This window comes from Anopheles darlingi, chromosome 3 (assembly GCF_943734745.1).
Source record: "Anopheles darlingi chromosome 3, idAnoDarlMG_H_01, whole genome shotgun sequence".
Lineage (NCBI taxonomy): Eukaryota > Metazoa > Arthropoda > Insecta > Diptera > Culicidae > Anopheles > Anopheles darlingi.
The window spans coordinates 40,375,939-40,390,933 of NC_064875.1; the positions used below are offsets into that span (position 1 = coordinate 40,375,939).

General features: G+C 46.5%; 1 protein-coding gene across 11 annotated transcripts in view; it reads right to left on the minus strand.

The window, feature by feature from the left end:
* Nucleotides 1-1,607: 1,607 nt before the first annotated feature.
* LOC125955988 (kazrin) overlaps nt 1,608-14,995 on the minus strand; it is a 60,232-nt gene continuing 46,844 nt past the window's right edge. For 8 of the 11 annotated variants that reach the window (XM_049687370.1, XM_049687375.1, XM_049687376.1 and 5 more), the window contains 2 exons: nt 4,576-4,599; nt 1,608-3,991 (listed from right to left, as the gene is read on the minus strand). In XM_049687370.1, coding sequence (XP_049543327.1) covers nt 3,545-3,991; nt 4,576-4,599 — 471 coding nt within the window. In that variant the 3' untranslated portion in view covers nt 1,608-3,544. Of the gene's footprint in view, nt 3,992-4,575; nt 13,750-14,995 lie in introns of all 11 variants that reach the window. The other 3 variants (XM_049687379.1, XR_007469125.1, XM_049687373.1) reach the window with 3 other exon arrangements.

Here is a 14,995-nt window from a genome sequence, read left to right on the forward strand (position 1 = left end):
CCTTTCTCTGAAACGCGGTTTTCACATTTAACAAAAACACACGAGAATGCTTCTAGCTTCATCAACGGGGGTTTTTGCGCGGATTTGCAGGTTAATTACCTGATCAGGGGTGACTTCCAGGGGAGAAGGGCAGGAAATAAAAAAAAAAACTGGTCGGATGCTGGAACCGGGTTGACCATAAGTAAGGGATCGTACCGGAAACCGGGACCGTTGCTCTGTAAGTGTCGTGAGCTCGGCAGTGATTTCTATGGACAATTTCTTTACTATCCCGCTTTATTCTTGTTTAAGGGTATCTAAGCTATGGGTATTTCCATAGGTTGGGATTGGTGACTTCTAGGCCAAGTAAAACTATGTTGCTGATAAGCTTAATCTACTCCGATCACCGCCGCACCGAACAGGCACGCCTAGTCCGACTCGGAAATTGAATTGGGTTAATGTAGGTATGTATCGAAGAGATTCACATTTGGTAGTTTCATCAGTTTCGTTAATATGTTGCTTCGTTTGTGTTTCAGGGTTGATAAGACGCCTGTAAATCCGGGATGTTGTTTTCTTCGCCGTTTTTATCTATCTGCATCTGCAACGGCTCTAACTGAATTTTAATGAAAGACTGGTTAATTTTCTGGATTCTCTTCTGGGGCTCAGGATAGCTGCAGTTCACATCGACGATTGTGCTAGCTGAGCACATACTTTTAAGATCATTCTGGCATTCACTCTAGATACAACAATTTTTTGAGCTTTCTGAGTTTTTCCGAAATCCGCTTTCAACGCAGCTTCGCCCAGAGTTTGTCTTCTGAACCTCAGTGTTTGGCTTTCTCCTGTCGGAGGCAGTTTTAAAGAGATAAATTGCTGGTAGTATTTACTTGTAGATACTAGGAAAGTATCTTATTCGTGAGACGCTTATTACATCGATCGGCCAAAAGGCTAGAAAGAAACTTAACCATGCACAAGTCCAAGTGATCGCCACGTCTTGGTCGGATCGGTCTCGATCTACTCGTACCCTAGTCTGAAGAAAACTGTCTACATTTTCAACCAGTTTACAGTTGCTGTAAAACATCACGATAAAGGTGGTCAACTTCTTTCCGATAGAAGATAGGTCTGCAAGATGTTTCATGGCGAGTAGAATGATTAAATACCAACTGTTAAAAAGTCCAAAGTCGTGTTAACCTGAGCACAAAGAATGCGAAATTATGCGCCAAAAATGTCAATTTCGGTGATCACATTGCATATCCAAGCATCAACGATAAAATTATGAAGATAAAGCTCAGCTTACATTATTATTTCAATTGTCGAATTGTGAACATTTTTTCATAGAAGATCGGAACGGTACATTTTTCATGATGTGGTGTCATGAAATCAATCGCAAAAATGCCGCATCTTTTTTTTTTGTAAGCGAAGAAGTAAACGAAATTATGTTCGTTGCTGGTAATAAGTATTCATTTTGAAAATCAAATCCAGATGAGAGCTAAATGTTCGATTCTGCAACAAAAAACTCCACCTGGAAATGATACAAACCCGTCACCAATTGAAATGAGAGCCGCTAGAGTGCCAGGTTAGTAGAAAAGTAGAATAAAAACTAGACTGAAAAAAGCGATTTTATAAATGTATATTCTGGCCGATTCTGTTGCGTTTATTTGATAGATTTAGTGTAGTCCATTAGTGTGTATGGTTTGCTAAACTGCCGTTGCCGTTTGTCCATTGATCAGTATTCCGTAAATGGTACCGGTGATAAGTGATACACATGACTATATAAAATAGAGTTCTCAATAAATACAGAGTGACTACTTAGTTGGTCGCCGGATAGTTGCCATAATGTGTTCTAGGCTACCTAATATTATCTCTTTTTTCTTTCGTCTTTTCTTTTCTGTTTTGAGCTGCTCCTGCTGCTGCTGCTGCCAATATTTGCACAAAACTTGGGTTTTTTTTTTATTGCGAACCACAGCTCTCCTCAACCGAGTATTTATTACTAGCGTGTCTATATTATGTGAGTGTGAGTCAAAATTCGACGAATAAATAGTTTCTCAACCGTGGATGCCATTATTCCCATTCAATGATTATCATGCCCGTTGTTTGATCATTTGTCACTGTTATCAATCCCCTCCCGCTGGCCTGCTAGCCGGCCCAGCCACCCTGTTCTGCGGATGCGGATTGTGGTTTCGAATTGCATCATACTATCTGTGCAGCCCGATGGCGTCTGGTTCCCTTGAATAATCCTTGCCTACAGCAGATTGCACCGTTGCAACGCGGTTCCCTACTCGTCGTCGTCGTCGTCGTCGTTGGATGATATGTTGAACGAAATGTATCGCCCCGCAGGCAGCGTCCACAGTGTGTGTGGTTTTTGCCGAAATTGGAACACGTATGAACACAAACAACAAATCATACTTTACTTCGAATGGAGTACAACCGAGCACACCACCGAACCGGAATTGTCGGAAAGTAAAGTGCGATTTATGAATTACTAGCTAACGCTTCGGCCAGCTGGTAGTTGTTGGCGGTGGATAAAATCCATACATTTCCCGTCCGAGTGCCAGGTGTCCTTCCGGTTTCAGTGTCCTCTCTCTCCCTCTTTCCGTATTCCCATTTCAATCATATAACTTGCGATTAATGTGAGTCTAATTGGGACAAATCATTATTAACGTTGGTTGGTCTGCCCAATTACGTCGGTAAATTACGCAGCTGGATTTCGGTGGCCAGAGCCAGATTATTCCAGTCTCATCTCTGCTACTCCACCCATACGGTATGGTGATGACGACGCAAACACCAGCACCTGTGCCGATGCTCCGGGAATGTCTGATAATTAAGAGTTGATCAACGGTTCGCAGGTATGCCGTGTATCAGCAGTATGCAGACTGGTAAACATTATTGTGAAATAAGGCATTGACACACGCACCACCGCAACACCCGGGGGGGGGGGGGGGGGGGGGGGGCGATTCCGGTTCCGGTTTGCGATGGCAGTATTCAGGGATACCGGAAAAACGTCATGCCAATATCACGGAAATGAGTGTCAAATGGAGCGCAATGGAGTTCCCGTCGGTTCGTTGCTGTTGCTGCTGCTGCTGATATTGAAGGGTCCTGACGCTTGTGGTTAACCACAAGACGACACACACACGCGGCGAGATGCAACCCCGAGGAGTTCGAGGAGATTTCCGGAAACGGCGTTTCTGTGTTTCAATCTCTACCGTTGTTGCGGTTTGCAATCCCCCGGATCCGAAACGGAGACAAAGGGATTAATTGCGCCAGAATGCACACACAAAATGGAGGAACGTAGTATACTCGCGTAGCACAGTGTTTACCACTCCCGCCTCCCCCGGGGATCATTGTTGACGCACAATTAGTATTAACTAGTAGTCCTTCGTCTGCGGTTCTGCATGATTGGACTGCTTCTTCAGCGTAGCGCATCGATTAGCTGCCTTTCGTTCGTGAATGAATCTCGCTATCGTCATCATCATCATCATGCTTATCATCATCATCATCATCATCAGTGTTAGTGGCTGTGTCTCGTCTTAGCGGTTTTTGTTGTGCAGAGGCGAACAATATAGCATCATCTCTAACCGATGGGACCGACCGCCGGGATCTCGATGTCGCTGATACTCTTCACGCGCCGATGCTGTGCATACTTGGGTAGCGTCGCGTGTCCACTGTCCATCGGTGGTGCACTGACCCGATTGTTCGCTGCCGCTGCACGCTCCTGGACTGCACCGAGCGGGTCGCTCGTCCTGATTCCCGGGCCCGGTACCGGTGGTGGAGCCGACGTCGGTGGTGGCAGATGGTGGTGGTGGTGGTGGTGTTGGTGGAAGAACGCCGGATGGGTCTGGAGTGAACCGACGGTGGCATAGATACCACCTTCGCTGCTACTGAACGACGGTGTCGGTGAGGTCGAGCTGTACACGCTGTTCTTATCAGATCCAGGGCCACTGCCACCGCCACCTCCTGTGCCATTGCTGCTGCGCGGTTTATACCCGGAGCTCATCCGGAATGCCTTGGTTAGTGAACCCTGGAAATGGAACGAAAGTGATAACCGGGAAAGGGGCAACAGTGAAGCATTAGAGCGGTGCGATTAGTTTCCTTGCCACCGGACAGCTCAGAACTCGAGCTTCGAGCTAATTCGAGTACAACACAAACACATTCTCTGAAGTGAAAATTGGGGAGATTGGGTTGATTGGGAACTACTTTAACTCCAATTAGCTACAATCACGCCTAAACTACTAGCTAGCATTCATCTTCGGAGTGACACATTTCGCTGTCAAGGAGGACATTTCGATTTAGGGTAATTGAAGAAAAGGAACTTGTCTCTCAGAGCGGCTCTTCATTAGGATGCTTAACTTGACTCGAAGGAATGACAGGAAGGAAGGAAGGAAGGAAGGAAGGAAGGAAGGAAGGAAGGAAAAGCTAAGGGAAAGTCCCGGATGGAAACGGAATTCGATAGGTAAACTATCGTCCGCTCTGTCCTAGCGAGTAAACCGGGAAGTTGCTGGCAAAGTTCTGGTCCGAAGTTCTGTTACTTATAAACTCGTAGATGAACTTTTGTCTCCACAACGGGTTCTCACATTCGGAAACGGACGGAAATCGGAGCTGTACCTGTGATCCTTTCCAGGCTGCAAACTGCAACAGCCGTCGGCGAGACGGTCAAGGCGAACAATCATGCAGGATGTGGCAGGATGTGGGTAGCCCAAGATGTCAGCAAATCCGTGAGATGGAAAGTAGAAAGGACACAAACGCACGCACGCATACCATGATGGGTTGGGAATGGAAAACAGATTAGTTCTGGAGAGTGACTGATGAGAGATGCATATAACAGTTGGCAGTAAGGATTATGCTAATGGATTGAAAGAACAAAAAGTCGAGCATTAATCGAGGCAAACCAAGGCATGCAAAATAGTTGACAAGCAGCAACACGTGAGATATTAGATACCGGATCCGGATGTTAAGACGAAAGTCGATCTTACCCGTGGAGCCATTTGTATCCCAGCCCCTACGGCTTCTACCTTTACTTACGAGCAGCGTTATGCAGTTGACCCCTTGGTCACTTGGCTATAAAATTAAATGGAAAATGGGAACATAATGCTGGAAGGTGCTGAATTTGGATTGAAGTGAAGAGGATCCTTTCACTGCACAACACATTTTGATGTGATTTCCCTTTTCTGTTTTGTTCGATGATTAATAGAGTTTTATTTATGCTTTGAGCACGTCGACGTCTGTCTGCCTTATCATATCATGGATGCCTCCCTCTTTCTCTCTCTCTCTTTTGTGTGAGTGTGTGTGTTTTAAGGGATATCGTACAAGATCGGGTTTGCTTCGCATCCTTACCTTTGATTCGATTGTTTTTCTTTATCCCGAAAAATCCTCCACCCAATCACATCAATCATATTTTCGATCCGAATACGATCCTTTACGTTTGCATCCACATCCCCACGACAGACATACAGATAGATACACACATTTGGCGAGCTACTGTCCGCGGGGCAATGGGCAGTACTCTTATCATGCGTTACGGTTGATGCCGTTTTTCTGTGCCGCCTTCTTACGAGTTGATCGTACTGTACAAAAAAGAATTTACCGAAAAAATATATTCATAGATAGTGCCCTTTCTCTCTTGCTCGCTCTCTCTCTCGCTCTCTTTATCTCTCTCCCTTTAAATATGTGGAATGATGCATTGTTTGCATTTCGCTACCAAAGCTTGGGTCTAGGAGCGCGATCGTACCGATCGACGGGTCACGCGTAGTTTAAATCTATCTTATTACCAATCACCAATCAATATCTTTGCATTTTGGCTAATTCCTGCGCTAAGCCCCGCGGTTTCGCGGTTCACGGAGCATTTCACTTGGCTATATTCTGTTGCGTGCGAATTGTGCTATACATGAGATCGGCGACGGTGTCGTTTTAAGTAGCAGCTCCCTTTGCTTTTGCATTTAATTTAAAAGTAACGATCGATTGATTGAGTAAGCTAGTACGGAGAGATAACTGGAGTGAGTTGCTCGCTTTTTTTAGTATCTCCATCACCTGTTTAAATACGCGGATGCCCCCATAGTCCAATGATTTCTGTTATTTTTTTTATTATTATTACCTACATTTGCGTTAACCTATCCATCCATCATTTTTAGACGAATGTTTGATGTCCCTTTTTTGCGATAAACAAATGCAATGCTGGTACATTGTTCCGGTTGCATTGTGATGGAAAGAAAATGAAAAACGCTTTTTCGGCTACGCAAACAGACCATCAATCCGAGCAACAAACAAATAGAAATAAATGTTTTTTTTTAACGGAGCTGACAGGAAACTTACTGTCCCCTCTTCCCCCAAAAACGACGGCAGTGATAATGAAGTAAGCTCACAAAATAAAACAAGAATCTCCTTCCGGCAAGGAATTAGGGTGGCTGCAGAATGGTGCGCCTAGGGGCGATGCTACGCTTCGCTTCGCGTTGTACCATTCGCTGTGTGTTGAGTGAATTCGGGGCATCGTTAATGCAGGTCGAGGGGTGGAGGGAGGGCGAAGGGGTCCTTAAGAAGCGCCACAAGGACAAAATCACGTTTTTCAATTGTTTGCTGTGTGAGCATTTTCGGTATCCGATGGCCGCTTTCTCGCTGCAACAAGCAGCGGTGCAAAGGTTCCCGTTCGTTGGTTTATCAGACGCTACTTCACGGCGGTTCACTCCTCTGTTGCTGTTGTTGTTTCCGGGGGTGGTTTCCACGGGGGAAGGGGCAGGATAGGATTCAAGGATAGAGCACGAAGCTGATGATGGTGGTGGCACGAAATACATAGTGGGCACGCTGCTTCACAATTTAAATGCCACGTGCAGCCTCGAAGTAGTGCTTCGAGGCAAAGAGGTTTCCGTTTACCACCCGGCGGGGTGGTACTATCACCGGATGGCTCCGGAGCCGGATGATAAGGACACATTAAACGGATGGGTCGTTAGCGAGACGTCGTTTAATAGCAGTAGATATGAACGAGTGGCGTTCAATTTAATTTTGCTCTGCATTTCATGCCGGCTAGTGGTAGTAGTAGTAGTAGCTGGAAGCTATTAAACCACTTCGAACCGGGACGAAGAGTGTCCTGAGGAAGAAAGTTTGCATCGTTCATTGCGTGCATCATACACTTACAAGTGACAGGCCGAAGGCAGATCGATTTAACGCGTCAGGATGAGAGAAGAGGGAAGAATCGTTTGACGTTCAATTAGAAACTATCCATCTTGAGCCAGTTTGTCCGGAACCACTTCACTCCAATCATCGTAAGTGTAGCACAAAGACGCAGGTGCTCGACGGAAACGTTTGCAATGCTGCTAATGAAATGAACACCGTTCCCTTTCCTTCCGATTCCCCTCCCGTATATGGTCATTAATCACATGTAAATTGCTATTGAGAATGATACCGATCAACCAGGTAAAGGTAAGTCCAATGGCAAGAGATTGAGTTGCGGAGAATATTCCCGGCGCCTTTTCCCTTCCCTCGTCTCGTGCTATATGGACGTTGCCTTTGCACAAGTCAATTTTGCATATTTGATTTGATTTGAGGATGATTGATTCGTTCACCTTTGATCTGGTATCGAGCACGGCGCACGTACAGGCAGGTTCGGTGGTGCCCTTCCTGGGCTGGTATATGCTGGTCGGAAAAGCTCGCAGACCGCGGAGGAGCGCGCGAGGATGTAGCGAGGGATTTAATTTTGGAGTCAGCTTTCATCGCTTCAACGCTTTCATTGAATACGCGCGCATTCATGCTAAATGGCCGGCACCATCAAGCGATACAGCGCGTTACGAGCAGAAAGTTTGAATGAATTTAAATCAAATATTGACTCAGCACGGCCAGCGCATTGTGCCCCAGCACACGGATTGGCATGCTATCCTCGCTCACCTAATGGTTAGAAGCTTATAAGTTCTCGAATTCAAAGTTATGCTACAACCGGCATCAATAATTTGCCGCCGGACAAAGTGACCTCTCGGTAGCTCGATGAAGCAGAAGGAGTTGCAAATGAGTCCGGGGTCACATCAAAAAGCGAATGAGACGGATGGTGGGACGATGATACCAGGGACCAGATGGGAATACACTGTCCGGTTCGGTGTGCTGCACATTGGAGAAGGTAATTTCCGGCCAGTGATGACTATTTATTCTGGTCGGTAAGGATGAGAAGGGGTCTTTTGCTTCATCTAACCCGTTACTAGTGCCACCAGACCAGAAGACCACTCCGTTGCATCGTTCGGTGCCACAGTGTGCATGTTTGATTCTCCTTTTATGCATCCTGGACTGGAGCGAACCGAAGCAGAACCAGAAATGATGCTGGGTTTAACAGTGTTGCAATAAGCAGGAATATGATTCATCACCACTGCGCACTGCTGTACAGACTGTGGAATGCGTAAAGGACCCCGAAGAATACTTGACCTAGATCGACGGAATAGAGACAGATCAGTGCTTTCAGTGCTGCTTAAGTAACGCGTTACTGTTCTTGCAGCAAAAGGGATTGTAGTTCGATTCCACCATTCGAGGGGAGACAATATGCCATGATGCTTTAATCCCTAATGAATAGGCAATGAGCGCATCATACAGACTAGGGAATTATAATGTTTCCTTCGTCATAATGAGAAATCATTCTCATGAATGTGCTCTATGTTCTTGGGGAATTTTTATTATTCGCTTATAAATAGCTGATAAGACAGATCATCTAAAAAAAAGTGTCTCGAAACAGGGATGTAGCTTTCATTTATAGTTGCAGTGTAAAAAACAAGTTTGATAGTTTTTTTAACCCATTTACAAATGTTAATAAATGTTACAGTTATGTTAGAGCCTTTTTTGTATGCAATAATGGTTCAGTAATTGGAGTGGTAGCTCGCAAGTTTAAATAAAATAGATTCCATACCAGGATCAAAAACTTATGAGGTACTCTGTACAATAATTCTATGTTGTTTTGATTTTGTATTTTGGTAATTGCGATTAAGCTACATTGAATAAAAAACATTATATGGAGTTGATTATGAGTTTTTGCTTTTTTTCATCAAATGTATTAAGTAGTTTTGTTTTTTTGATGAAGATTGTTTTTCCAGAGATGCTCGAAATGTCGAAATGGGCAGACCACAGTATTCCTGAGTTCTGCTTCTACTACTTTTCTTTAATCGACATTTCGACTTCTGCCGAGAAGTGTCAATGACGTTCTTAGACCGTTTGAATCGGATTTTATCGAGTGACCAGTATGAGGAACGTGCCAATCATATCAGAGCACTGGACAGAAATTTTCCTCGAGTGACCTTCAACTAATGGTAAAGCTCTAATTCATTATTCTAATGAATCAGTTCAAGAAACGTATCGCGAAGAAATTCGAAATTTTCATAAAAATAAGGAATACCCTTGCCAAAAACACAATTCAATAGATTTTTGTATTACGTCTGACTTTTCCTACAACAGTTATCACACTACAGCAATTAGCCTCTACTATACTCAAACATTATACAATATGTTTAACAGTAGTATTCAGCAACGATATCACCCTTCCGTACTCTTCTCATGCGAAGCTACTACTACGGAGTTACCACAAACAACACTCGCGTGCTCCCGGGAGTCTAGCTTTCGTGAAGGAAGTTTGAAGCAACCAGACGACGGTACCGGTCAGATAACATGCAAACATGGACGAGAAATGATTGCGTCCGAGTGCTATATTAGAGCCCAGAACTAATATCATGCACTGCACTGACGGACTGGCATGTGTGGTGATGGTGATGGTGGTGCGGGACTCATGTGCGGAAACCGCTTAATTGGAAAAGTTTTCGCGGTCATAACTTGGTTACTCAAAAAGCTTCACAGGCCCCCACACCGATGGGTTGACCGTTTTGCCAGCGAGAGGTTTTATTTTTCGGCAAAAATGTTCCCTCCTGCACCGTTTGATACCCTTTGTACGGTGCTTGTTCCATAAAAAATGTTTTCAATTTATTGCAATTTTTTTACCAAACCATCGGAAAAAGGGAAACATTATTAAACAACTCAATTGAGAAATATAAAGTTCGGGAATTGCCTTTTCATCTGATTATAACTCTTGGCATTCGTAGCATTGGTGCTAAAGCTTAAAAGCTTATTACATGCTATGCGATAAGCCGCTTCAATGCTTGCAGCACCATAATAAAAACGATTGACCGCCGCGCTGATGACGTGCATAACTCCCGACAAATCGTTTCCCATTTCGTGGTACCGGTAGTGGTTGTGGACGCAGAAAAAAAAAACGGAGAGGAAGACTAACGAAATTGCCAATCGGATTAACCAACCTACGCAGTCAGTGGTTTGTGGTTTCGCCCGTTTTCTTAATCGTCATCGTCGGCAGCGTCGTCATTCTTTGCGACCCCCAACTCGGATTGTCTACGCGCTTTAGATTGACGCATCTCGGTACGAGAAGAGAACACCGAGACGTCGCCAAAGAAAAGGATGAAAGGATAGCGTCGAAGCGAACAGCGTTCAGCTCGATGGAATTCGAATTTCCCACACCCCACACCCCTTTTTCGCCGCTCGTCGGCCTTTGGTCGTTATCGTGTTCGATCGATCGATCGCTAACTCGCTGGCTCGTGGCTCGTGGATTGTGAAAGAGTCACGAACAACACAACGAACTCTAAGCACCCGCGGGGCCACCGCTGGAAGAGAGGGAAGAACAACCAGCCAGCCAAAGTTTCATCGTCACCGTAATCGGGAAATTGTTTTACCGTGTCTTGTGACCCGTCTCTTCCTCACTCCTTCAGCTTCCGTATCCCACAACAAGGTTCAAGGAAGAGAGGTAACATCAGCAGCAAAGGTTGACAAGATTTACCAGCGTCTTGCGATGTCGTTTTGAGCGTTCGCGCATGGTGTTGTCGTTATCGTCGTTCGAGGAATCGGAGGGAGTCTCTTTATTTGGAACTTTATTTTATAAACTTCCTTCCAGCCATCGTGGCAGTTCCCCGGAGCCCACGATATGGCTTTTGGCACTCTTTTGGCCCCTTTTTGGGACGCCATCGCTCGTTTGATGTTGGGCCATCGACCGACGCATTCGACGACGGATCCGATCGATGCAAACGCAATTAGCGTCGATGCGAAAAATGCTGCTGGTAGCAGCCCTCTTCACCTTCACTGTTGGTAGTGCTCCGATTTCCGAGAGGGGAATATAAAAAAAGGGATTCATCGGTTCACTTCGCATTCGCGGTCAATCTACCAAGTCCGGCAACGCCAAACATCCCGACCCCCATTCCCGGGAATGGGAATGTTTAAAGCAGCTTAAAGCGTAATCCCTCTTTAAGCCGCCCACGGCTCGGGTTCGGTTCTCGGTTCACTCGCTCCCAGTTGGAAACTTCAAATGCAGCGAGAAACTATTCCTACAATATGGCTGCTGCTCCACCAAATACTGTGCAAGGCAACAGGAAACGACGGCCGCTCGAGGCAATTAATATTGCAAAACCGCCATCTTGTCCGCTTGCACCACCCTCCAATGGTCTCCTGTTATTGACGGCCCCAAGAGAGACGTAGAGAGAGAGAGAGAGAGGGAGAGAATTGTGCACCAACAACTTCAATACTGAATTTCATCCCTGGCAAACGTACAGCGGGACGGTTTGCATTGACGCACACTCGTCTCAATGGCAGGCCACAACATACAGGTCCCCCTCGATGCATCTCCGGTTGTGCATCTGCTCCGATGCACTCACTTCCTCTCTCTCGCTGTCTCTCTCTCTTAGTTTTACAACAACTCGCACCCAACGAACTGGACGCCATTTCCATTTCAATCGATATCCTGTGGTGACCTGTCAGTGACAGGGAGCGAGAGCGAGATTGAACCTCGTCCTCGTCAGTTCCTCGTTTTGGACTGCTGCACTGGCAACTGGCCTCTCCTCTCTCTCTCTCTCTCTCTCTCTCCATTGAATTGTGCCCTAAGATTGATCGAAACCATTTAACATCGTTATGATGCACCGGAGGGCTTGTGCTCGACTTCGGTATGGTGATTGACGCTCAAAATGGTTGCCAAGGTAATTCCTGCTTGAACTGTAGAGGTTAATGACTGTACCGAACTGGGGTCAGTACGGACTGGCAGCCCAATCACGGCATTGCCGTGCTGTGGCTTTACGATAGGTCTTTGAAATGATTGAACAGTTTTTGACAACCTTTCCATCTCATAGCTCATCTCGTATAAAGCTTACCTTTGTAGTAAGAAGAGTTGTTTGGATGTCACAACACGACACACACGCTTTTCAGACACGCTGCTGTTTTCTGCTGTTGTCAAGGTGTTGGAGGCAGATTCGGAGGCTTCCAACCAGCAAAGCCTACTAACCGCTTCGAGCAAGGATAAGGCCATGTTTGTAAAAATTAACATAAAATCCTACCCCGCGGAGCAGCACATCGCGAAACCAACCAGCCAGCCACGGAGCCCTTGGCTCAATGTTTGGTTTGGGGTGTTTAGTGGGTGGCGGAGGGTCGGTGGTTGGGTACCAAGGAACGAGAAGGAAGGAGGATTTGGAATTTTCCTTTCCAGGGCATACAGACCAGGGACCGTCATATGCATGTGCACGTGTGTGTTGTACGGGGTGTTGTGGAGGAGCTAGTAGTAGGCGGTGGTTCATCTAAAATTTACATAGCCCGTCAAAGCAAACAAGAAGTCACATAAATACAAATGGTGCCAGCCACAAACTGACGTCGCGAAACTGGAGCACCTGTTTCCGGCCAACAACCGGAAGCGATGTGGCAGGCGCGTATGGAACACTTCACTTCGCGCGACTTATCTCCTTCGGTATGCGCACCATGGCTAACGGATGGTTTGGTTTGGGCTGGATGGATGGATGGATGGAACATTCATTTGTGAGGCGCTCGCTGTTTGTGACAAAAATACGAAAAAAGGGGAAAAAAACTGGAAACCAAGCCTCAAAACACACACACTCGAGCGATTTCACGAGCGAAGGCAGGCAAAAGGGAGCAACCAGGCGCACCAGCGTCAGGTGTCTTTGGCGTCTTCTCACCCGGAACACCCGGAACACTCGGAATGGGTAGGCAGGAGAAGGATAAATAGATTGTTGAAAAAGGCTGTGGCATGAGCTAGTGACCCACCTCAACTTCGCCACAGGGACTGACGTAAGCGAAGCCAAGATAATCGTGGTTCGGGCTCGGCCCTTGTGCATCTGCGCTAGTACCGCATTCGGGTCACGGTGAACCACCTTAACAGAGCCCAAGACCAGAGTCAACGTACCATACGTACATATCGCAATGCTCACACTACCGACCACCAGCACCGGATGCTTATCTGACGGAATGTCAAACCGTGTCCGGGGACATACACGCACACACACACGGAAGCGCACACGTACAGGCGACGGTGTCTAGCATTTCAAGAAACGTGCCAGAAGAACGACAAGACGGTGGCGTAGTAGGCGACGACGATCATGGTAGGCATAACATGAGGACTGCGAGAGAGAGGACCTTCCCAGTATCGTTCCGGATCGATTACAATACGTGTCACCGAGTTTGCTGGATGCTCCAGTGCTCTCGCGCACTTATTGGGGAATTCGACATCGTGGAATCGGTCGAACCGTAACCGTTGCTCGGATACTAAGATCGACGGATCAACGAGCAGCCGGGCGAGTAGTGTGCGAGTAACATTAAACTTATCTCTTATCTGTAATCATAAGCAAGCGAAGATGCTATTTCATAGCAAAGAATGTTTGATTCGCGCGCAGGCCTTCTTTGCTCCTATTCCTCCTCGTCCTCCTCTTCTTCATCGCAGCACTCCAGCAGACCGTAGCTGTCATCCGCTTTCACCGTACGCAACCGGTCCTGAAAAGTGGACGATTAAGCAATCGTTATGGGATCAGGGAGTATGGTAACGCAGCGGTAGTAGAAGAGACGTCTCTTTGCGTCTCTTTGCGTCACTGACGAACACATGGCGGCGATGTGGTTAGGCGTGAGGCGTTGGCATCGTTGGAAGATTAGTAAGGGTGGCCTGCCCAGAAACAGGTCCCAGGGAAGGATGGCACAGATGGCTTTCCCGGGATACAGGGCAGGGGCCATCCCGGGGATTAGCTTTGATGGATGAAAATGGTGGAAAGACCTCGCGACTAATGAGTTTGAGGGGCCAAACTCTGAGTTTTGCTTCCTGATGGTCGTCCTGATGGTCGTGTTGCAAAGCGAGCTTTCCTCAAGCTCCAGTTGGTGGTTATGATGTAACGTCATACTACGCACTGTCCCTTTCTCTTCTGCCCTGAAGCTGGCAAGGCAAACACATTTGGCAGCACAAGACTGTCAGTTGAACAGTCGCTAACCACCTGGACGTGCAACTTCTCACGCCATAGAATTCCATTCCCGAGGCCCATAAATCTCTCCAGCGCGTGAAGCGTTCTGTTGCTGCTGTTGCTGCTGGTTACGAGCAGCACACGCCACGACCTTATGATACGGTGGGGTACGGTTTTTTATGTGAATTTCATTTTTGTGTTTGTGTCGAGCAACGAGCTGGCTCGAAAGAAATGGTAAGCACTCGTCCATTGGTTTGTCGTAATCCCGGGTCGTCCCGGGTGTCGGGGAAGAGTTTATGTGAATAAATTTGCCAATTTTATGAGCCAAGTTTTGGTTGGCCAGACCTGAGACCAGAGATTGTTAGAGCAAGGGGCGGAGGATAAGGCCAGATGGTAGCGGCAATAAGCTGACTTTTGAATCGGGAAGGGATTATCGGTTGATCGGTTGGCGTTAAAGCGATTGCTGTACGAGGTGGGATGGTGGGAAAAAAGGGAGATTATTCATCATGATGGCACTCGGCGGTGGTGATCAGACAAAAGTCGCGACGAGGTGCTTTGAAGCGTTCTACTACACCAGATCATCCCTTGGGTACTTATGACAGCTTTCCCCATTTCGCTCTACTACACATTTGCTGGCTGTGCGAGAGAATCGTGTTTTTGTTCGATTTTTTTGGGTTGGAAAATCTGTGTATTGACGTCGCACAATGAAGGCATTAGTCCACGTCCAGTGAGCATTGTTCAGTTCGATGTGTAGTATTTTTGTGATGTGTTTGACCAATTCATTTGAAAGT